General features: G+C 42.4%; 1 protein-coding gene across 3 annotated transcripts in view; it reads left to right on the top strand.

Moving 5' to 3' along the window:
* The window catches only part of LOC131673122 (uncharacterized), a 974,862-nt gene that overhangs the window by 330,199 nt on the left and 618,963 nt on the right, over positions 1-25,700 (top strand). For all 3 annotated transcript variants that reach the window (XM_058950873.1, XM_058950865.1, XM_058950855.1), the window contains one exon: positions 12,941-13,086. In XM_058950873.1, coding sequence (XP_058806856.1) covers positions 12,941-13,086 — 146 coding nt within the window. The remainder of the gene's footprint in view (positions 1-12,940; positions 13,087-25,700) is intronic.

Below are 25,700 nucleotides of genomic sequence, written 5' to 3'. Positions count from 1 at the left end.
ATTGTATACAAATAAGAGTCTAATCAAAAGAAACAGCGTGATGTCACAAAGTAATAGATACAGATATAATGATTTTGGATATTAAGAAAAATATTAAGAAAAATATGTTAATTAGAGATAAATTTAATATAACCAAGTATTGATTATATAGATTTTAGCATGTAGATTCCTAATATAATAACAAAAATTACATTCAATTATGAAATAATAATGAATATCAATATGCAAAGTTGATTTATTTATTACGTTAACATATGAAATATTAGAAAAATGTAAATAATTCATATGCAAAGTGAATAAGCATAGAACATGAATAAGAATTGGTTCCATTAATAACAGCTGAATAATAACTGTTATTGGTAAATAAACAATTAATAATTTATTTAAACAATAAGCTATATATAGAACGAAAATATTAAGTTTATACTTGATAATGATAACTTTATGATTTAAAAATCTTAGATAATTAATCTAATAATTGCATAATAAGATTGGAAAAAACTGTTACAAATATGAAAAATTAGTTATAATTCAAATGTTATTAATTAATTTAAATAATTAATTTTGCAGAATACTTCCAAAATTAATCAACTATAAAGTTATATGAAAATTTAATAATTTTCCATTGTAAATATTGTAATATCACGTTAATTAACTTTATTAGTTAATAACTTTTGACGACACTATTGGCGATAATTGTATATTGTATAAAATCAACAAATAACAAATTCTGTAAAGTTTACATGTGTTAAAAACTTAATATTAATGGTTATTTACTTGTAAATTAAGAAAACTCATTTCTCAAAATTCGAGAATGTCTCTCGAATTGTCGATGAAATCTCTCCTACAAAAATAAGCGGGAAAATCTGTGTATAAATAGGCCCACCTCTGCACAGGCTAGCATTCACTTCTAGCCTTGCAAGGTGAGCGCATGAGTCTGAATAAACTTGGATTATACCTAAGTTCTTTCTCTCATTGTGATTAACTGAGCAAGACTGTCCCTTCCTTATAATTTGAGCTCGACTTACAGAACATCTCGCGCTATAAGAAACTTGGGCCGAATTATATCCTATCAAGAAAGACTTTAGCTCTGCTTATGGGACAATTCGCACCATAAGAAACTAGGGCATTGTCTGACTTTCCTCGAAATATTGTACTCATTTATGTATATTTGATTTACTTATTGATTACATTTGATATATTTATCTATTTTATTGACAATTAGAGTAAAATCATTGGAAACAAATTCTTACTCATTAGCTAGATACGAGAGTTCGAATTATTTTATTTATAAGTGATACGAACATCACAATATACCTTAATTAAACTTGAGCCTAGGTTGGTAGCAATCAAATAGGACTAAGAGAAAAATTTATCATTTATCCTGGAACGTCTGCAAGAGTGGTCAGCCTCCGTGCGCCATGGGCTGGCCTCTGCTAATTTTTCTGGGTTCTTTCTCGGTAAAGAAAGCCGGCGCTGACTTTCACAGGCCGAAGTTCGCGCTGGCTGGGAAAAGTTGATACAAAGAAATTACATATAATATAATACATATTCATATATATTATACACTATACTATATTATATTATATACTATATTATATTATATTATATTATATATTATATATTATATTATATTATATTATATATTATATTATATTATATTATATACTATACTATATTATATTCTTATACACTCTAATTCAATGATATTACATATGGCGATTTCATTTATTGACGCCTTTTCACAAATATCGCTACAAGATTAACTTCGCCGCGGCGAGCGCGCTCGCTCAGCCTTTCCGCGACAAGAGTTCGCGGGATCACGCGAGCGAGATCGCTCAACGTGCGCGATAAAACCAAAATAAGCTAATGTCCGTAATCGAGCGAGAGCTGGCGCGAGAGAGATAAACAGGCTTTCGACCCACCGGATGCCGACGGTCCGTCGGCAGAGAGACGACGCCGGCGAAAGCGCAGGCCCGCTGGAAACGGCGCCCTGGCGATGACTGGGACTGCTGCAGGAGAAGCCGCTGCACGGCCTTTGCCCCGGGGACGGCGAATGGTCGCTGCGTGTCCGGGCTCGGCTTGGAGCTTCTGGCTCTCCTGGCAAATGGCAGTCGCACTCCTGGCAGTCGTTCCTCTCTGGCCGAAAATGTCCTCTCGTCCAGTCTCTCCTTAGGCGGCCCTAATTACTCGAGAGCTCGCGCCTAACTGCCCTTCTTCTCTCTTAATTTTCTAAGCCTCGCGCCGCCGCGCTCCCACTTCTCTCGCCGTCAGAATCAGTCAAAATCGCTCTCTCTCTCTCTCGCTCTTCTCGCTCTCACTCGCACTCACGGCGACACCTCGCCGATCGTTGCGCTCCTCTCTCCAGATCCTGCAACGACACAAGTATGTAGTCGCTATATAGCGTACACTTGGTCGCTGCGTTCACGCGAGGAGAGTGTCGCACACAGGGCCAGCGAGCATCGCTATTGCCCTGTCACAGCCCCCCCCGCTAAGCCGCGGAAGCCGCAGGCACCCGTGGGTTACCCAACGCAACCCTCCTCGCTCGAACACAGGACCAGCGAGAAAACGACTTAAAACTATATTACAAAATCAAAATCATAAAAACTTCAATAAGTCAGCTCGCCAAAACCTTCAAAATCAATAAAAATAAAATAAATAAACAACCAGAAATAAACATACCATACACAGACAAAATAGAAAACAAAATAAAATAAATCAAAACAACATAAAACCCTTTTAAAGTGAACAGATTTGGTACCCCAGCCTTCTCATGCTTTATGTGGGGCTGCGCCCTTCCCAATCGCCCTGGCAGCGAGTTCACATGCCTGGCGTTGGATCCTGGTCACTTCTTAACAAGTCCGTAAAATAAAAGAAATAAAATAAACCATACAAACATCACACTCACACAAACATCGCACAACAAAGAAATCACTCTCGGCTGTTACCTTTCCTCGTACCTCGAGGAGGCACGTATCTTTTAAGCTCAGATACATGAGCCATTGGTACCTGCTTGTTGTTATTCGTGGTTAGCATATAAATTCCCGGAGAAACCACTCGCAAAATCTTATACGGACCGGTATATCGCGGATCCAGTTTTGCGTTTTTCCCCGCACTCGCGCTTGACAGAGTGTGTGCTCGCCTCAAGACTAGATCACCGACCGAAAACTCTACGTCTCGACGTTTTCTATCATAATGTTTCTTCTGACGGTTCTGTGCTTCTTCGATATGTCTAACCACAAGATCGCGTAAAGCATCAAGTCTCGCCATACGCTCGCTCCAATCCTCGATCGACGAGCGGATGATCGGCGTTCGCGTTTCTACCTCACGACGCAGGCTTTTAGCCTGCTGCGGTTCACGGCCAAAATTCAAGAAAGCCGGCGAGGCCTTTGTGCTCGCCTGTATCGTCGTATTCAGCGACTGCCTGAATTCATGCAAATACTTATCCCAATTCCTGTGATCCTGATCGACGAACATCGCCACCATCAGCTTCAGCGTCTTAATCGCTCGCTCGGCGAAATTCGCCTGCTGATGGTACGGCGGACAAAGTACGTGCTCAGTCTTGTACTCGTCTAGCGTTGCTCGAAACTCATTCCCACAGAAATTCTTACCATTGTCCGTGACAATATACCCCGGTATCTCCCATCGATACAAAATAAGCTCTTCAAGAGCCTGCGCGAGAGCCTTCCCTGTAGCTGACACAAGAGGTTTAAACTCCACGTATTTCGTGAACAAATCCTGAAACACGACTAAGTATCTAAACCTATTCTTACTCCGCGGAAGTTCAATCACGTCTGCCGCTATCACCAACCACGGTTGCTTAACTACGCGCTTGCTCATGAGGCCCATCGGAAATTGTTGTTCTATTTTATACCGTTGGCATTTCTCGCACGATTGCACGAATTCCGTGATGTCATAATACATTCCAGGCCATGAATATTCCCTCGCGACTCTATCGTAGGTCTTATCCCTTCCGAAATGTCCTGCCGAAGGCTCGCAGTGTGCGTCTCGCATCACTCGAGCTCGGTGTTCTATCGGTACCACCAAGCGCCAACACTGCTCACGGTTTGTAACCGGATCGAGTAACCTATCAGACGAGAATCTATACAGCATTCCGTCCTCCACTCGCCAATCCCGAAATTTATCCGGTCTCGCAAGCACGTCCTTCATGCGCTGCAAGTATTCAGGGTCCTTGATCGTCGCGAAAGCTGCTACTTCTTCGCCGTCCTACGACACGTTTACTTCTAGTCCCGCATTTACCAGCTTCTGCAGAGCTCGCTCAAGCCAAGTCAAATGCTCATCGAAAGTTCCGGTTACCACGATTACATCGTCTAAATATTTAAAAACATATGGCTCAAATTCCGGTCCGAAAAGCGTATCCATCAGTCGCATGAACGTCGCCGGAGCATTTACTAATCCGAAGATCATGTAATTACATTCGAATAACCCTAATCCCGGGACCGCGAATGCCGTATATCTCTTGCTCTCCTCGCTTAGCGGTACTTGCAAGTACGCATTCTTCAAGTCGATCTTAGAAATATAACGCGTCTCACGCAGTCGATCCAGAACTGAGTCAATGCTCGGCATCGGATATGCATCTGTTTTCGTTGCCTTGTTCACTGACCTTAAATCTATACACATTCGATTCGTGCCATCCTGTTTTCTGACTATAACCGACGCGCTACTCCAATCGCTTGTCGATTTTCTGATTAGCCCCGATTCCAGCCATTTCCTTGTTTCGCTTCGCATGAACTCCATCACCTGTGGCGAATATCGCCTTAAGGGAGTTTTTACTGGTCGTGCACCCTGCACGTCGATCTCATGCTTAATTAAATGCGTACGCGCAGGTGACTTCTGGGGTACCACCCGCCGCACCAGACGTTCCACTAATTCGTGCTGCGAAGATCGCAACTCGAAGAGCCCCGCGACCTCAGCTCTAACGCGAACACGCGCGAGTCCAGGCTCACTCGGGAACTCCACTCTTTCGCGCTTCAGCTCCGCGAACCAGTGCCAAGGGCCATCCTCTATTTGCCATTTCCCATTCGCATGATTCGTGCCAATGCCGAACTCCTGAATAAAGTCCATCCCGATTATCATGTCGTATTGCACTGGCACATCCACGACTCGCGCTTCGATTATTCGTGACACTCCGTCGATCTCAACCCTGAGCCGAAGTTTTCCCACGATCTCGGTTTTCGGTCCCGAAAACCCGAACAACGCGAAGTCGCATGGCTCAATCTTGTCCGCAAAGTCGCCGCGTACACGCGGGCCCACGATAGTCACCATCGCTCCTGAATCGTACAGCGCACTGTAAGGCTTCCCCGCGATATGGACTACCAGCAACTCGCGATTTTCCACCGCGTCCACTTTTGGTTCGCCCACGCAAAAACGAACACAGAGGCGCGAGAGACCTACACCGGTTCTCGGTGACTCGCCTCGCTTCTCGTTCTCCCGACTATCCGTCAAATCTTTGCGTGTCGACTCGCATCCTGCGCCATCCGACGCTTCCAAACCCGATGCGATCGGTGTCGCTCAAACTGCTACCTCTCCACTCAGCACCATAAACTCCCTGAACGAGGTGACGGATCGCGACGACGTCTCGTCTACACCGTCAAGGTCGTCAGTTTTTGAGTTTCCAGCCTGCTGAGGCGATCTCTCAGTCCGAGTTTGTTCCGGAACCGGCCGCGCACGCGCCGCTTTCCCCTCTGGACCTCTCGAAGACCGCTCGGTCTCTGCAGTTTCCATCGAGTTCATACCCGGCTGATCCACCCCGGGCGTTCTCGTCGATTTACCTCTCGACCCACGCCCGAGCGTCGGACTCCCTTGGCCACCCACTCAATTTCGCTCTGGTTCGCGTGCATCCAGCATTTCTCCCGACTCCAACGCTCGCTTTCCTCGCTCGCGCTCGGGCCCTGCTTCACGCATTCTTGTCCATCGTTCGTTGAATTCGCTCCAGTCGAACTCTTTCCTCGTACTCTCCTTGATTCTATCATTCGCGCCCTCGCGTTGCCTAGAGGCCTCTGTTTTCGCGTTATTCGCGCCCAAACTAGCTTCATTTCGTTCAATCTGCTGTTGAAACTCTGCGAACTTGCTATAAAATAGCCTCATGAACGCGACTTTTGCCCCGTTGGTTGCCCTATTACGCACAACTACGCGGAATCCGTCGGGCAACTGGGACCCGCTTTTAAGTTTTCCAGGGCTTTGAGCCACACCTGGCATTGCGGACATGTTTCCAACGTCTTATTTTCCTTACCGCAGCCTTGGCTCGCTAGCCCCGTTCTACTTCCTTGTGAATACCGGTTCGCGTGATGTCCTAGCTGTTGGCATTTGTAGCAGCGCACTGGGTTCTTTCCCCGATTGCGACTCGCACTTCGGTCAGAAACCCCTCTGCCACTCGTGCCTTCAGCTCCCAATGGCTGAAGGCACGAGTGATCGCGTCGATTTCAAGTTCTCTGGGCTTGGGCACTCGGCCTTCCGATGTCCCAGCCCCCCGCATTTGTGGCATACGCCCTCAAAGGTCACGCCCCCTGCCGCGTTTCTCGCAGCAGGCCTCGCATTTCCCTTGGGCGGGCCCCCCTGCGAATGAGCTAGCTGGGATAACACGGCCACTACATCTCTCGGCAACTCTTTTGACGAATCCGCATCCTTCCGTTGAGCTACACCTTCACTATCCGAATTGCAGCTCCTGCCTACGGGTTTTGTTGCCGACTTATTTTTCTTTCCTTGGCGGTCCTTACTATTCTCATTCCCGACCGCATAAACTCGTCCGCCCATCGCAAAGTTCGCACCGCTGCTAGTCGTCGCGGTTCTTTTTGACGAATCTCCGCAGTAAGCGACTTCTGGCATCAACGACTCCTGCGGCGCTGGCGGCGGGCGATAGCAATTCTCGATGTCCCGTCTGCATTCTAATCTCTCCCCGTACACGCGAAGATCTCTGAGCGTTTGAACCTTTTTCGCCCTGATATAATTGCGAAGTTTCGGGTACAAGTTGTTTTTAATCAACTCAAGCTGTCTACGTTCCGAAAGCTTCGGTTCTAACCTACTCGCAATATACAGGAAGGCCGTGAGAAATTCACCTTATGGCTCATCTTCGCCTTGAGTTCGGCGGCGTAGCGCGTTGTAACATCCTCGCGCGATCGCCGCGGACAAAACTGGCGCTGGAATTCATCTTTAAAATCCTGCAATGTGTCCCAGCCCGGGCGATTCGTTTCCCACCATAAAGCCATTTCTGCGCTAGTGAACGACAACATTAACGCCGACAATATCTCCGCGTCCTTGAATCTATAAAATGATTGCATTTCATGCAATCGCCTCAAAAATTGCTCCGCTGACAGTCCGCCCTTCTTCGGGAATGCCAATGACCGACTTCTTACCGCCGTGACCGCGTCTGCTTGTTGCCCATAAAGAAATCGGCCCCTCGGTTTGCTCGCGCGCTCTTCCTCTGACGCGCTCTCTAGCCACGTTTCGTCGTCATCGAGCGCCGAATCGTAGTCCGTGTCCTCTGTTTCATCAGGCTCTCTACTGGCCTCATGCTTGCCTAACCGCGCACCCGCGGTGTCATTCACGCGCTTCTGATCGTAATTCATCTCACCAGGTCGGTACCTCGCCCTCGGCTGCGCGCCATCACGCACCGGCGTGCTCGTACTTCCCGGGTCACGAGTTGCTACCTGCGATATACCCTCACGTTCTCCCCGGCTCTCAGCATTATTTACCCTAGATGCTGCCGAAGTCAGCCACGCCGGCCAAAACGTTTTCACCGCGCGCTGCCACATCGATGGCTCCCGACCATGGAAACTCTCCGGTCGCCGCTCCGCGCGCGCTCGCACAATCTCTGTTTGCGTGCTCGCAATACCCAGAGCTGGCGCGAAGTCCGTCGGCACCGAACGATGCAAGCCCGCTCTTTCTTTCCTTCCGCGCACCTCCTCACGTGCAATCGCACCATCTGTGGCGCGAACTCGCGTCTCCGATGGCAACGCACGTGTCTCCCGCGTGACGTCACTCCGCTCTCGTCGAGCGCTTACCGCTGCATTCACCTCCGCCTTTAAAGTTTCCAGCAGTCCGACCCGCGCCGATGATGCGCTTCTCGCATCAACGACAGTCGGTATTTCACCTGACAGAAAATCGTCGGCGCACACAGGCGGTGCCGGTTCATGACGTACGCTATATAAAAATGCGCGAAATGCCCTGTCTTGCACGACCGCGGTCGTGCCGTCCGTAACTAATCCGTTCAACGTCATCCATGTCAGCAATTCCTGAATTTGCATTGCCTGAATGTGCTCCCATATTGACTTTACTACGGGAATTCTCATAACCCGCCTTCTAAACGCTTCTGGCCACGGCCGCGATTCCGCAGCTATCCGATGCTTGGGCGATCTCGTCACCGGCATCGTGTTTCACGCGACCCCGCGCAGTAAACAAACAGGCACCAAAACAGACCAAGCTTTCCTCGGCTTATTTCGCCTTGACTAGGCCTAAGCGCGTTTGTCCTCTTTGTTTTCGAGAACAGCTCAACGTGCACAAGCCGGCATGCCCCTGGTGCGAGTACGCAACACAAAGACTTTACTCAGCCTATAAACACGTCTAACCTTGAGCTCACGCTCAGCAACAATCCAAACAGCCGAGAATGATCGTTGCGATTCTCGCAACTTTCAAATTCAGAAACACACATTCAAACGTACAAATTTAACTAGCCAAAACACTCGGCTCGAGCAATCGCAATCTGCGCAATAACAGCACACAAATTTACAGCGTAATCGCTTAATCACAACAACGCGCTACTCGCCTCAGCCCGTTTCACTAGCTCCGGGCTTCCGCGTAACTCGAGCCAAATGCGTTGACGACACAATAATGACGAAAACTCAAAATGTCCCATGCAACTAAAATTTTCCCTTTTCCAGCTTATTTCCACGGCTCTCGCTCGCTAATCCGCGAATTCGCCGAAAAGCGTTCAAAACTTATCACAAAGGGAATTATCGCAATCACCTCTTTCCAACCAGAACAAAGCGATACGAACAACGAAAACCTGCCGAGGTTAAACAAGGGATGCCATGCAAGAGTGGTCAGCCTGCGTGCGCCATGGGCTGGTCTCTGCTAATTTTTCTGAGTTCTTTCTCGGTAAAGAAAGCCGGCGCTGACTTTCACAGGCCGAAGTTCGCGCTGGCTGGGAAAAGTTGATACAAAGAAACGGACACTCTAATTCAATGATATTACATATGGCGATCTCATTTATTGACGCCTTTTCACAAATATCGCTACAAGATTAACTTCGCCGCGGCGAGCGCGCTCGCTCAGCCTTTCCGCGACAAGAGTTCGCGGGATCACGCGAGCGAGATCGCTCAGCGTGCGCGATAAAACCAAAATAAGCTAATGTCCGTAATCGAGCGAGAGCTGGTGCGAGAGAGATAAACAGGCTTTCGACCCACCGGATGCCGACGGTCCGTCGGCAGAGAGACGACGCCGGCGAAAGCGCAGGCCCGCTGGAAACGGCGCCCTGGCGATGACTGGGACTGCTGCAGGAGAGGCCGCAGTACAGCCTTTGCCCCGGGGACGGCGAATGGTCGCTGCGTGTCCGGGCTCGGCTTGGACCTTCTGGCTCTCCTGGCAAATGGCAGTCGCACTCCTGGCAGTCGTTCCTCTCTGGCCGAAAATGTCCTCTCGTCCAGTCTCTCCTTAGGCGGCCCTAATTACTCGAGAGCTCGCGCCTAACTGCCCTTCTTCTCTCTTAATTTTCTAAGCCTCGCGCCGCCGCGCTCCCACTTCTCTCGCCGTCAGAATCAGTCAAAATCGCTCTCTCTCTCTCTCGCTCTTCTCGCTCTCACTCGCACTCACGGCGACACCTCGCCGATCGTTGCGCTCCTCTCTCCAGATCCTGCAACGACACAAGTATGTAGTCGCTATATAGCGTACACTTGGTCGCTGCGTTCACGCGAGGAGAGTGCCGCACACAGGGCCAGCGAGCATCGCTATTGCCCTGTCACACGTCAAATCGAAATACCAATCCCGTCATCACGGAGAATCAACCAACCAACGATGCCCCAAAAATCGTGACAAAAAAGCTCACTAATTCAAAATCATACCATTATTGCTGCCGCTCAAGCGATTTCAAATACCGGAGCCTGAGCTCCCGAAGCTCTTCTGCCGTGGGTGAAGAGGCGTTTACTCCGGAGAGCCTATGGCCGCCAACTTTAGTCGTCTCGGGCTCAGTTACTCTGGCGTCACGATTTACCGACAGATTCGCGGATATCGGCACCTGCTCCGTCCATTGCGCGACCTCTGCCCGCGCCGTGCTGGTCGCACTGGCTTCAGTCCGGTTTTCCCCCGCGGCAAGCATTTTACACACGAGCTTCTCCCGGTATCTCTTACCGCACTGATGTCAAGGTTTCTTTGCTTTTGGCTCTTGGACGGAGGACTCGGGACTGGCCACTTCCGGCCTTGTCCTTGGCTTCGGCTCGAAGGTTTCCAATTGTGAAGCCTGGAGTCCTACCAAATCACTGGGGCGCTTCCGAGTCTTTTCCTCCTCTAGTAACCTCTTGCGTGCCTGGTCAGTCTTAAAGGTATCATGGCAGCGCGGACACTCGTAGACGAGGACGTCGAGTCGTCCACAATTCCGACATACCGAACCCAAAAGAGGTCGACCTTGGTTGCAATCCCGTTCTGCAATTCAGCCAGATCCTACAGGAAGCTATCACGAATTAGTTGTAGCCCAGTCCTATCCACCCAACATGGGGACGCGGAGAGCGAGGCTAAGCTGGTCGCCGGGAAAGATGGAAGATGTTGTACCGGCCTAAGGACAGGTCGTTCCGGCGCCACCGGCTCCACTCTCGTCTTTCCGGCGGCGAAGTCCGTATCTATTCCCGAGACCCCTCCTCCATCAGCTGCTTAAGCAACCGGTGGCTGGATAATACTCGTTGCCTTAATAGCAGCTCCCTCCACCGCCTGGGATACCGTCGTCATTTGACTGGAGGATGGTCTCTCGAAATTACATGCGGAAAGGTTGAAACGCATCGAGCGCTTCCTCCTTCCCGCATTTTATCGGACCTCAGCCTCCCTCTTTCGCTCATCCTCCAGATACCCGGCTGGAGGAATTTGCGCGGGCCCACGCCTGCTATCGAACTGATACGCGGGGCCCGACCTTTGATGGGCGAGGGGTTTATAGGGGAGAGGAGCGTGGACGTGCGGCTGCGGAGCTACTCGAGGCAGCTCCCTCTCCCAATGGAGGCCCTAGTGCTACGTCTCCGATTCACCGCCCTACCTGCGAGGTAGCCAGCCGCGGCAGCCCAGCAGCCCGGCGATTTCTCGCCTTCGCTGCTCGGTTCAACCTGCGGAAAGACAATTCCCCCTTTCGCGGCGATAATCCTGGACTTCTCTGACGCTTTGTGGATGCAAAGCATCGTGAGTCTAAACGCTGCGCTTCAACGTACTGCCTTATTCCACCTACGCTTTGGCACAGCTAGGCGGATGATCGATCCCACCCTCCGATTATCGGTCAACAACCGTACCCATCGTCGGTCGCTCATGAACGGTGTCGGAGGTGAGGGCAAAGTCGGGGGAAAAAGAATCTCCTTCGCATTCCTGTCCTCGCCTCCACCAATCGAAGTCTTAGCCAGCTGCGAGATGCATGAGGCAACCTTGATGTCGTAAAAGGCCGCCTGCCCTAAGGAGACCTCGACACCTGGTTAACCTCTATAACCTCCACAGCTTCCGGCGGATCTACCAGTGCGGACGTGACGCCCGAAGATACTTGGGCCTCGGCGACTTGAGTGATGTTGCCCGATTCTCCCGTTTCAGTCATAAACACTTTGCGTCGTTTCACTCGCTGAATCTTGAAAAGGAAAGAAAGAAACATACAAAAATTATCATACCCGACTCATCCCACAGACCTATTCAATTTACTTTACGCGGAGGCACATATCGCTTGACTTCCGAAACATATACGCTATTCGTACGATGCTTACTATTTGTCACTAACTCGTAGATCTTGAGCAAAATTACCGTGACTATCTTAAATGGTCCGTCATATTTCGGGTCTAACTTCTCATTTTTACCATTCGCAGCGCTCGAAAGCGTATGCACTTTGCGTCAAACCAAATCGCCTAATTGGAAAAATGCTTGACGTTTACCCTTATCGTAGTGTTTCTTTTCTTTAGCCTTTCCTGAGCTTCATCGATATGTCTAGCTACGGAGTCGCGTAACGCATTCAAACGCATTAGCCTATCTTCCCACGCCTTCGTATCTATCTTAGCAATAGGTGCTTTTACCTTAATCTAGTGCCTTAAACTCTTTACCGGGGGTGGATTCATACGAATGTTTAGAAATACCGGTGATACCTTTGTAAACGTCTGAGTCACCGTATTCACAGCATGATGAAATTCATGCAAATACCTATCCCAGCTCCTGTGATCGGTATCTACAAACCTCGATATCATTGTTTTTAGTATTCGATTTACACGCTCAAGCGGATCGCTTTGCTAATGATACGCTGGACAAAATACGTGCTCGATACGTTATTCTTGCAACCTGTCCTGAAACACTTTGCTCCTATACGCCTTCGCATTATTTCTAAAGGTATATTCAGAAGTTTCCCACCTAAACAGAATTAACTCCTCGAGCGCGGCAGCGAGAGTAGGACTGTTTGCCGACCGTAGCGGTTTTAGTTCGACCCACTTGGTAATTAAGTCTTGAAAAACCCTCAGGTATTTAAACCTATTTCTGCTACGGGACAGCCACGTCAGTATAATAATTTAAGTCTTACCGGGTAACTTTACATAATAGCTTGAATAATACTAAATCGTGTTATACTAGATATGTTCATTTCTTAATATTTTTGTTATATATAAGTTTATTTAATGTGCTTACAATTTTTAAATGAATCTTATTTGTTAATTTAATGTTAGAAGATTAATAAGTATATGACTTTTTATTTATTATTTATATTCTTTAGGATTTATTGGTCCAGAAGACATTCAAAGCCTTGAAGCTTCAGTAAAAATAACCGCACCTCTACAAATTCCGTATATTACAAAATTTTCTACATCACTTCCACATGTACATTACCTCACTCCACAGGAAGATCTTCCACTTCTTCAGGTATATGATTCATATATGATATTATATTTTATCGTTCTGTTAAAATATAGCAAAAAAATTTGTGTTCATAAATGAATAAAATTACCCAATACATTCATTTTACCAATAAATAAATAAACCAAATGAATAATTCTTTTACTAAATAAATAACTGATTAAAATTAATAGTGATATTACTCTCGAAAATTATAAGATTCAGTTTTTGGCATTATGACGTCGTAAATAATTATTGATTTTACCTTATTATTCATTTTTATTTTTACTTATTATTTATTACTTATTATTATTTTTTTTATCAGTTTATAAACGTCTGTTATGATCATGCTGATAACTTTATTAGAGCAATTTTTTCACTGCAGTAAAGAAAATTTATAATTTTCTCTGCTTAACACTAATTAATCCCCTTAAAAAAGATTACTAGTATTTCTATGCCTTTGAAGATTGTAAAAATATATGTATGTTAACAAATTACTTACGACAGAAGAAATGAATGCGACAGTCAAAGTGATAGTAAATAAGATGAATATTGTCCAGACATTATTAAGGATAAGAAAATACTAACCGATTGAGCTGACTATCTAGCCGTAGTACTACTAAATAAAAACTTGTGTCCGAGCTTTTTTAGTAAGCTACTAGCCTTCCTAATCAAAATAAGTTATACATATTATAAAGATTTCTTATTATGTTTCTTTCTAACCCGTTTTGTCATGATATATTTATATAAATATACTTGATTTTACTTTATAACTTAAGCTTCTTCCAACAGCTAGCGTCTAACGTAAGTGGTAGAGTAAGCTAGAAAAAACTAGACAGTAACAGAAGACGACGGAACTGGCCTAGGCCCAAGTGCGTTGAGATTTGCTCATTATTGTTTCCCGGTAGATGGGATGCTATCTCTCTCTCTCTCTCTCTCTCTCTTTCTGTTTATCTCTTTGTCCCTCTTTCTCTTCGTTTTTTATCCCACTTATGTTTGTTCTCTATCTGTCTCTTTCTCTATTTCGCAGCCGCTAATGTATCCCTTATCTCATACTTTATTCATGAAACCAATATGATTATGTAACTGCGCGTTCTTTGCTTTGAAATACCTCGCCCTTCCTCGCATCCATACTAATGCGTATACTTCATTGTTCTGCATTATAATTTTAGTATTGTACCGCTCGATGTTCTACATCGGTCATGGGGCTTAGTGATCATTGTAAAATGTTAGGCAATTCTGCATTTTTTTCTAATGAAAAACCTTCAAAACTTTATTATAAGAGTATTTGCTTGTTAAACAGCTAAGACCCCTTTACGATATACTATGTATTAGTGATAATTGAATTAGTAGCGCTTAGTATTTTGGATTATTGTTTGCATGTTTGTTAATGATGTAGAATAATCACTGGTAATGTAAGTTAAATTTTCCGTAAGTTACACGTCTTTCTATGGCACATTCCAGAAATGACGATTAGCTTATCAGGGGTAAGTTTCGGATTTTCTTGAAACTTGGTCTAAATGTTTCCTATATGGTAGTTTACTTAAGTATGGATTATTTGATCGTTATGGTAGTGTAGTTTGGTTCTTCTTCCTTCTTTATCTTCCTCGCCCTTGAGAGTGGTACGAAGGCCAAGCCATATTCTAGCGGGGTGCGCTGTTAAATCCTAGTTCGTTGGAATAGTCAAATTTGGGTTCCAAACCTCTCTCGAACTTCCAATGCTGGAAGAAGTTTTGACAGTTTGCTGTTCTTCCTATCGAGGTTAGGTTGCAGATTGTGCAGAAACGTATCGCAATTTTGGCCGGGATTGGACCTTCGTATTTGCCACACAGCTGCTCATCGAATCTGTGCAGCATGGCGAAATACTGAGGGATCAAATTTCCGTTGGCTGCACAGAAGGTCTCTTCCTTGTTCTGAGCCATTCGGACAGCCTCGATGCGCTGTGTCATGGTCCATGGCCCTTGATCTTGGGTGTCGCTGCGTAGCGCCTTTGCATCCAAGTCAGTCTGGCTGGCCCCATGTGAGGCCGAGCCGACCGAGGGACGCTCTCATTAACGGCAGAGCCAATGTTAGGACGAGCTCTGGTTGAGGCCATGCCGAAAGGACCGGGGCCGCTCAGTAAAGTGGAGGCTTAGAGGTTGAGTTCTTCAATCCTCCGCTGAAGAGCAAGGAGCTTCTGGCGTTTGGCCTATTGCTCGATCATTAGATGGGCGCTCTCTTCCCGGGCTGCCCTTGCTTCATCCGAGCGAGCAGCAGCTTCGGACAAGAAGGCCTTCTTTTCCACCTCCCTCTCCATCTTAATAATAAAATCCTGAATCTAGGCCCTGACACGAGCATCCGAGTGTTTTGCAAAGCTCAGAACATTCCAGCACGCTACTTCCTCAACGCATTAAGCTGCAAGCTTTGCTGATCGAGCGCAGCGTGCAGCTTGTTCCAGCGCGGTCCACCTCTCGGTCCAAGGAGTCGCCTCTTCGGTTTATGCCTCATGAGATGGTTTGGTGCATCTCCTGCAGTAAGCATGAGTCACGGGGAGTAACGTGCTTGGACTTCTCTTTGCTTTCTTGGCCTTGCCTCTGTCTAGAGTTTCAGCAGCTGACAAACTCTGCAATGATGGATGCTGTTAGGGCTGGGAAAAGCCCACTCAGATCATCCATAGCCTGTAACTCGCAATACTGCGTCCCTGGGTCCTTCCACGGTCAGGGTGACCGTTCCTTGCTCCTTTGTAGATTGAACACGCGGTAACGATGCAGAATTAAAGCAGCGGCAATGGCGAAGTAAAAGCATAAGCAGTAGAGCGATAAAAGTATAAAGCAGTGGCCGTAGTAGCCGAAACAAAATTAAAGCAGGGAGCCTAGATGCAGGCCGCCGAGAAAGGACGGAAAATTAAATTAGGCGTTTCACTTGTTCTTGGGATGTAAACGTCCAGACGAAGAGGCAGCGGTGGCAGAGCTATTTTTTTTGAACCTAGGGGCCGTCCTCGCTTGCGCGGAACCGCTACTATAGGCGTTGACTAAGCATTGCTAGTATTTAGCTGTGTTGCCGGGCTGGCTATGGGAATATGTCGGATGCCGGGCATGGATTCGTCAGCTGTTGATTGCTTAGCAGGAAGATCGATTTCTTTGTTTGAGAGTTTTTTTATCTCACTCACTAAGACGTTTTCATCGTCCCGCGGATTCTCTTCCGGAAATTGCTCATCGACATAGCAAGGTTTTAGTTCGGCAATGGTGACCTTCCCGTTATCAACACACTTTTCGGTTTCGAATTGATACGAGTTCATGCTGAGGCAAGCCGTTATACCGAAAGACCCTGCTTATTTTGGGCAGAGCTTGACGGCAATGACCTTGGCGGCAGATGCAAGCACACGATTTTTCGCCCATACTCTATCACTGACTTAATGTGGCGATGTTTATGGTTGTATTTTTCTAGCCTGGCTTGAACAGTTTTAAAATTTTCGAGCGCCTTGGCTTAAAAATCGTCAAGTTTACTCATACGAGAATACCAATCGGTACGAGCAGCAGCCTCGAGCTGTTCTACTGCTGCGCGCTCTTCTTTTCGTCAAATGTTGTGAGGCAGCTATGGATGTCGGCCATAGTTCAGAATTGGCTGGACTAACGCGAATAGCCTCGTGAATGGCCGTATTTATAGACGAACGCATGTTCGTCTATAAGCTCATCCCATCGAGTGTGTTTCTCGACGAACGCCACAATCGTAGTTTTGATCGTGCGATTAACAAGCTCGGTTGGTTTTGACTTTGGAGAATACGGAGCATAGGTAACATGGATGACTCCATGATCTTCCAAGAATTTATCGACCATCGTGTTTTTGAAAGGCGTGCCATTGTCTAACAAAAAGCGGTGCGTAATGCTGAATCGTAGGAATTCGATTCAATACGATGGTTTATTTCCTTCTTGATTGTCTTAGCATTGGTCTTTCGTACCGGAATGCATTCGATCCATCTGGTAAACATATCTCTGAAAATTAATAGATATTCGTGGCCTTGAGGTGCACGTGGAAATGGACCCATCAAATCGCCGCAAACAATCTCCCATGGACGAGTAAAGATATGTTTACCCATAAGTCTAGCAGGTGGCTTTTGTTCAACCTTTATCTGTTGACACACTTGACAGATGCGTACATAATGGGCAACGTCTTTATAAAGGCCGGGCCAATAATAGCAAAGGACGGCTTTCTGGTGAGACTTATAACGGCCGAGATGTCCGGCCGTAGGCTCATCATGACATCGCGCGAGAATATGTTCGCGCTGTCCTCGAGGTACCACTAGCTTCCACGCATCCTCGTCGTGATTCATTAACTCGTCAACAATTGGATTTGGCCGATAAACAAATAAGCGATCGCCGAAAACTTTCCAATATGGGTGACCCCGCGAATCTTCGGCTACTTGCTTAAACTTGCGCAAGTACTATTTGTCTCTAATAGACTCGTCGATTGTGAGGGACGTGAGGGAAACAGAGACGTCCTCGTCAGTCTCGTACATGCGAGATAAGACTCAGGCACGACATTGTCTTTGCCCTTTCGGTGCACTATGTTAAAGTCGTAGGCCTGAAGGCGTAATGACTATCAGCCTAGCTTGCCATTTGGGCTCTTTAGATTTTGGAGACAGATTAAGCTATGGTGATATGTTACGACGGTAAAGGGATAGCGTTCGATATATGGTCGAAATTTTTCGATTGCCCAAATAACGGCATGGCATTCACGCTCAGTTACTGATAGCTTTCGCTCAGTGGCTGACAGGACACGACTAGCAAAACAAAGAGGGCGGTCTTCTTCATCAATTTTCTGGGTAAGAACGCTGTGAAGGACGGTATCGCTGGCATCGCACTCGACGATGAACGACACCTTGAAATTAGGCCTGGCTAAAACAGGCGCCGTCGCAAGTAGGGCTTTTACTTGCTCAAAGGCGGTCGAATGATCGCTGGTTCAGACATACTTCGTCTTTACTTGTGAGTGTAGTAAGGGGCTCAGTCAAAGTCGCAAAATCCCTACCACGAGGCTATGCCGAGGAAACGGCGTAATTGTCGTAAATTTCTCGGCGCCGGGTATTCTAAGATGGGCTGCGCTCTCTCTGGATCGGGGCGGCAGCCGTCCCAATTCACCAGTATGCTGAGATAGCGAATCTCGGACATGCAAATCTTTGACTTCTTACGATTTATCGTAAGGCCTGCCTCGTTGAGTCTTTTTAAAATTAATGTGAGCCACTTCACATGGTCGGCGAATGTCTCGGTGGCGATGATCAAGTCGTCTAAATATGCAAAAGCGAAAATTTTTTTGAAAATAAAATTACTTCAATTATATCACTGTTCATCAGAAAAGAAAATGAGACATTCTGCGTAAGTATCTGTACAGTTCCTTACAAACGTTGCAGTTTTCCTTTTTGACAGTAAAAGAAGTGATCATTGGCACAACTACAATAGATGCTGAAATAATAAATACCGAAACAAGTAAAAGAATGGAACTCAGAAGAACAATATAATCAACGTATAAAAAAACAAAAATATAATTATTAATCTAAAAATGCAGTGACCTAGAGAATGATGTGAAATCATTTATCTACATCAGGCGAGTACTCCCTCCTATAAAAAGTTATGGCCTGTTGAGCGAAGCCAGTTTATTCGTGATGTGATTGGCTAAACGACAATCACGTGACATGCGAGACAGTATATTAGCATGTACGTACGTGTGGTAATATTGGCAAGAAATATTACTGGTGAGGGCGCTGAAAGCATAAAAAATGGCGTCTGTAAAGGATAAAAACAATATATTCACATATAACAACAAAATGACTCTCAAAAGATCTTGTGCGAATTATGATTTTGTCAACCATATATCTCAAGCTCCGGTACACTAGAGAATGATGTGAAGTCATTCGTATATATACGGCGAGTCGATTGATTATACAGTTAATATATATATATATATATATATATATATTATATATATATATATATATATATATATATATATATTATATGTTTCGGTATTTATTATTTCAGCATCTATTGTAGTTGTGCCAATGATCACTTCTTTTACTGTCAAAAAGGAAAACTGCAACGTTTGTAAGGAACTGTACAGATACTTACGCAGAATGTCTCATTTTCTTTTCTGATGAACAGGGATATAATTGAAGTAATTTTATTTTCAAAAAAATTTTCATGATAATAGAGAGCAAGTTTGTAAGTGAAATAACATTGGATTTTTCAGTATTGCTATTTTTTGAATCAGCAAACTTTTTGTACAAGAATATTTTTGATTTACAAGTGATATTTGGCGTAAAATATTGAATCATTTGGTAAATAAAAAAATAAAATATTAATTGATTCTTATGTGCGGAGATATTGTAATGCCTACTCGCCTGTCGAATTTTACCTTTCGTGAAAGGTGTGGGAGGAGAGGGGGGAGGGAGATTTCATTTACTGTACCAGGTTCTTCAAGCGTTTGAGACATATTTTTCGTTAAGTTTTGTCTAACAAATCAAAGATTAATAATTTATTATCAAGTGTATATTATAATATATTATATTGATATATAGGGCAGTAAACTAATTTGAAGAATATGTTTGTTATTTTTTGAAATAATAGCAAGAATCACGCTTTGAAAGAAATACTTATTTCATATGTTTTGACGACGGTATCTCACGAAGAAAAAATATATAAGCACCCTTAGCGGATTTTGGCCATTGCTTCTTATCAACATATAAATCAACAACTTTAAACCAATGATTATCCTTTTTAAGCATATTATAATAATTGCACTGTATCGAGTCGGTCCCCACGAGGAATATGCCACTTATTACGCTGTAATATCTACTATTTATTTTATTTTTGATTTTGGAACATCTTTTATTTTAATATTTTTAATATCCGATACCAAGAATTGCAGAATCAATAATTTTTTAGGGTAAGAAATGTTAATTCTTCGAGGAATTTTTGAATTGCAACCATTTCTGCAACTTTCTTCTGTTTGTAACCAACTACCCAAGTTACTATCAATAATATTTTGTAAAGTCAGTACGGTTGGAGAATTGGGGATATGAATTAATAAATAAAGCTTTATTTATGAATAAAGCTATCATTGGTTGTCGATTCATTTCTTCCATCACAGGTAAAACATTTAGTTACTATTTGTAAATCATGGGATAAAAGTCTTTTGAAAATGTCGAACTTTTTCAAAAGGTCTTGTAAGAATATTGAAGCTTCCTGTGGTATTGGCAGTAAATATTCTTCATCAATAAAACTTCTTAACGATTTCACATCAACGGAGACTTTTGCGACAAAATCATCAAAAAGGGTCTTATCTCTATCTCTATCTTTCTGTCTAATTATTTCATACCGAATTTCGTCGCAATGAAATAGACTCTGAATGGATACATTTACATATGAAGAGACGCTATCTTCATTTGGAAGGCCTCTAAAATATTCCCAATAATTATCAGCTATTTTATCTAGTTCACTACTGTTTTGAAGTAATGTATTTAGTGGTACACTCCACTTGTCATCACGAACTATGAATTCTTTATTTTGATCTCGATTTGGGACAGGCAAAAGTTCCAAATGTGAATCAGAAATTTGTCTTATTCTATTATATTCTATAATTGCTAAATCAGAGGCAAATATAGCCGACGGATCAAAGTTTATCAAATGTAACCCTTCTAACTTGGTAACTCTAGAGAGAGCCACATACGTTTGACCAGCACTGAATATTGTATTTCCTGCGTCAACAACAGCATTATTCAAACTTAAACCCTGACTTTTATGAATCGTTATTCCAAAACTACAAGAAATTGGAAATTGCTGCCTAATTATAAACAAAGTTTTCATAAGAAAGAATTGATATTCTAGCCTCGATATAGGATAATCTCGACCATTTTTCAAACGGATATTAATAGTGCTAATAATATTTGTTTTCGCATCTCTAGAAACGGATACTACTGTACCAATAGTTCCATTCACTAATCCGATAGAAACATCAATGTTTCTTCTAATCATCACCGTACAACCAATTTTAATCGTTATGATTCGATCAATTCCACAAACATTTCCATCATCCGCATTAAGTAAATTCATAGCTTTTTTATGTAAGTATTTAGGACCTTTCACGTCGTCTATAGCCACTAAAGTAATTTCTTCTGATTTAATTCTATTTAACATAGCCTCATTTAAATTCTGGCACATGTCTCTTTTAGCTAACAAACAAACTGTATCAATAGGTAATTTTTACAATGTTTCACACAATGCATTTATATTTTCTTTGCAATCAGCACGTGACAAATTCAACCTTCTTTTTTGTAGTGTTTCCATGTCTGACTTGGTCACGATTCCTATTCGAATTCTACCTAAAAGTTCGGCATATATTTTATCATTTTTTTGTCTCATGTTGATTGTTAATTCATCAAAATCGAAAAGTGACCATAGGTCATATGAATCCATTGATTCTAAGTATTTGGATACTTTTTGTCTAGTTAATTCTTTAAAAACAAAATCTTCGTTAACTGGAGGCAATTGTAATAAATCACCGAAAAGAAGAATATTTATTTTTCCGAACCACCCATCTTCGACTTCAGATGTATTTTTAATTTCTTGTAGTCGCAAATTAATGTACATGATCATAACGTCAGATACCATCGATATTTCATCAATGATAATCAAATCGATATCTCCGAGGCTTTGTCGCATTTTTTTTCTGGCAGCTCCAGAAAGTTCTTTGTATTTGGGGGTTCCCTTCGGATCAACAGGCAATTGTAAAGCTTTATGGATTGTAAGACCGTTAACGTTATAAGCAGCGATTCCCGTTGGAGCAAGTATTAATGTTTTCTTGTTTCGCTCCAATTTATTTAGTGCAACAATGCTCTCTATTAAATGACTCTTTCCAGTGTCTCCTGGTCCAAAAACAACTAATCGCAATGGTTTATCTGAATCAAATATGCCACGTTTTACTTTATTGAAAACTCTACTTTGATCAGAGTTAAATTTACTTATGTTTTCATTGAGTACACTGCATGTCACATTTACTTTATCAGCTGCGTCTTGAACATCTTTCATGGATTTATCTACTTCCATCGGACCACATCCATCAGGTAAATTACTTGACTTGTAATATTATCTGGATTATCTAATAAAATTTGTTTTTCCACTAGCTGATTCATATTATCTATTGCATCACGAATAATTTCAGACTTTTCATGATACGCCATAGCTTCCATTAAAGCTTCTTTTTTTTTCATAAAAGCATCAAAATAAGTAGCTTCTGATCCTTTTAGTTCATCAAGATCTCTCCATGGTAAAAAAAGCAATAACAAAGAATGATAATAAGCCTCTGATTGAGTTTTTGGATTAAAATTGCAATGGTTCAAGATATATGGCTTTTTTCTTTTTCTGCAATATAGGTTCTTACCTATTTGGTAGAATTCGCATTTAGCTGTTGGTTTTGTTTTCCATATATCAAACCATCTTGCGAAATCATACAAAGACAGGTTTTGTAATTTTTCAGGACGAATAGGGTAATAACAGTCTACCAAATTATTATAAAAAATATCTGTTGAGTCAGAAGGAAGTTGCTTGATTTCCTCGAAGGGTTTAATTTTTCTACCTCGGACAACATTTGTATTCAACCATCGAAATACAGTATCACTATCAGTAGCATGAAGTGAATGTGCTAAAAGTGTATCAGCTGCTTCAATTGCTCCACATTCTCTGTGATTCAACATACGCATGCCAATAGACCATAGGCGACTACACAATGACTTATTATTTTTTAGTTCTGATAAATCAAAATCCATTTTGCTTTTTTCACCTTTCGTACCATAAGAACATACATATTTTGTTAAAAGATAAGATGATTCTCCAATATACTGAGCATCCATGTTTCCTTCCCATAATGTTAATAAATTTGGCATATAATCATTAACATTTTGTTCCTCTGGTTTTCTCGGTAAATCATAGAATCTGCTTTTATTTCTAAGGTTTTTTTTATTTGCTATTGCCACATCTACATTTCGAAAAATTAGATCTTTTGTTACAGTACGCGGGAATCCAAAACGACATGCCGTTATGAAACCAGTTTTTGTTTTTTTTTTTCTCATACAGTAACTGTTGTGCTTATGTTGTTGATACTCCATCACACGTCTGTAAAGTTCAGGAGATTTACGTTTATCGGGTATCGCACAAGTGATATATTTCATAATAAAATTCATCACCTCTTCGTTTGAGGCTTTTCCAAACACCAGTGCATCTTTAATCCAGAATAAGCAATGAAAATGTGGCATATCTCTACCTTGATACTCTCTCGCGTAATAATAATGTTCAACCTTGCCCATCGGATTGACATCGGAGTTTATATATTTCAACAAGGCCTGGAATTTGTTTTCAATAAATCGTGCAGAAGATACTGGATCTTTAGCAATTAAAGTACTCGTATCACCTTGAATTTTGTTGTCGTTTACTTTGCATATGTATTCTCTGAGATCTGACCACATCCATTCAGAAGGACTGAATGTAACGAAAAATGTTGCCGGTCCATACTCTCTTACCATGCAATTTAATTCATTTCGTATATTGATTGTAAAAAGTGTCTGATTTGTATTTTTGAGTCAACAAAGCTTGTGGTTTCATATGTTCAGATTGTTTGTCATTCATTTGATTATTGATCAAACAATCACTATTCTGTTGTTTCTTGGAAGTATCGTCAATCATATCTTTATTATTGTTTTCGTTTACTTGTACATTATGTGAGAAATCAACTGGGTTCATCTCCTTATGAATATTATCATTATTTTCATCATTAATAAAATAATCATTATTTTTATCGTCCTCAGCATCATTGATACCGGGATTATCATTTATATCTTCTTTCTCATTGACATTTTCTATAAGATTATGCAACAAATTGGCTGGATCATTGGGAAGACAAATTTTTTCGTATAAAGGATTGTTTACTTTCAACCAATTCAAAGCATTCCATACTTTTCGAATATCAACATAAGTTTCCCATATAACTTTATTTTTTGTTGGATTACCTCTTACTAATACATGTATCTCTTGATCCTTCAACAACGCATCAGTGTCAGGACATATTCTTTTCAATGTTTTGTTAATTGGGAGCGGCAAGTGAAATGTTCCCCCAACAACTTTATCAATTTTGACATAGTGTGGTATTTGTTTTTTCATAACAGTATCCTTCTTTACAACAGTTTGGAAAGCTTTTGCTCGTTGTATTAATAGTTTTTCATAATCGTTGAGAATGGCTATTTCCTGGGGTACTTCATCATTGAACATATTATTCAAAATGCAATTAGGAGCTGTTCTATTTTTTTTGGAATTTTGCTCACAATTATTGCAGATATAAGCATTTTCAATTTCTTCTGAATTATATAACTCTAATAATTTGCTTACAACTTCGTTTTTTACGCCCAGCAGAAACGACACAACATTTCCTTTGTCTGTACATTTTTTTACAGTATTCAATTGTCTCAAACACAGGAGTCTCTCACACGAAATACAAGGAGTGGAAGGGGGATCTCTATCAATTTTATAAAACTCGACAATACCTTTTTCGTATGTTTTTTTAATTTCAACTTCGTCTAAACATATCGTGTTTTTTGAACAATCAAACTTTGATCGTAACTCATTGAATGAATGAGCTATCTTTTTCAATTCATCAATATCGAACGAACTTAGGGTATTATCAATTTGAGAAATTGTTTGATAGCAAAATTTTATTTGATAAATGATCCTCTTTATTGTTCGCAGATAAGGATAATGCGCTGATAAGTAAGTTAACTTCAATAATTGCGATTTACATGAAAGTGGTTGATCATGGCAAATTTTTGGATGTCCCATTTTATTGGGGTTACGTGTCACACAGGAACATTCATCTATATCTCGATAAAAGTTAAAACCATCAACATAAGAAACATCTTTGATATTTTCAAATAAATCAGCTAATGCCTGTAGTATATCTGGGTCGAGAGTTTTACAATGTTCACTGCATAACCACGTGTTTGATGACTCTAATGGAAGAATATTAGTTGATTGACCTTTACTGTTAATCACAATTTTTTGTAAATTTTTTAATGCCTCTACAAAATTATATGATGTTTCTACAAAACTATGTTTTGCTAATCCACATCAGGCTGCTGCAGCAAATACCTTGTCTTCACTGATTTTATTTTTACCCCAACGAGATAAAGAAACTTCAACTTTATTTTGACATGTTTTGATTAATTTTTTTACTGAATTAGTTTCCTTATCCCTTGCATAAATAACATCAGTAACTATTTGTTCAGCTTTCATCACTGATGTTAGTGACTGGCCATCTATTTTATTTGCAACATGTTTGACGTAATATTCTTTTGATTTCAAAAGATTTCGAGTGTTTTTGTTTATAGTGATTTTTTTATATTTTATTTTCCTTTGAGAAGTTGGAAGACTGGATATTTTGCTTTTATTAGACATTTTTTTTAGAATAGTATCTCTATTCATAATATAATATATTCTTTTCTTTATTCTTATATCATTCGCCATTTGCTTATATTGCACAGTCCTCATGGATCGAATTTTATCCTTCCTTTTTTCATAATAAATCTTATTAGTAGTTTTTTTTTTCTGATGTTCTTACTCCTTTTTTTA

Source organism: Phymastichus coffea, unplaced genomic scaffold (assembly GCF_024137745.1).
Source record: "Phymastichus coffea isolate CEN01 unplaced genomic scaffold, Cenicafe_Pcof_1.1 PCOF00013, whole genome shotgun sequence".
Taxonomy (NCBI): domain Eukaryota; kingdom Metazoa; phylum Arthropoda; class Insecta; order Hymenoptera; family Eulophidae; genus Phymastichus; species Phymastichus coffea.
This window is presented reverse-complemented; position numbering and strand designations above follow the sequence as displayed.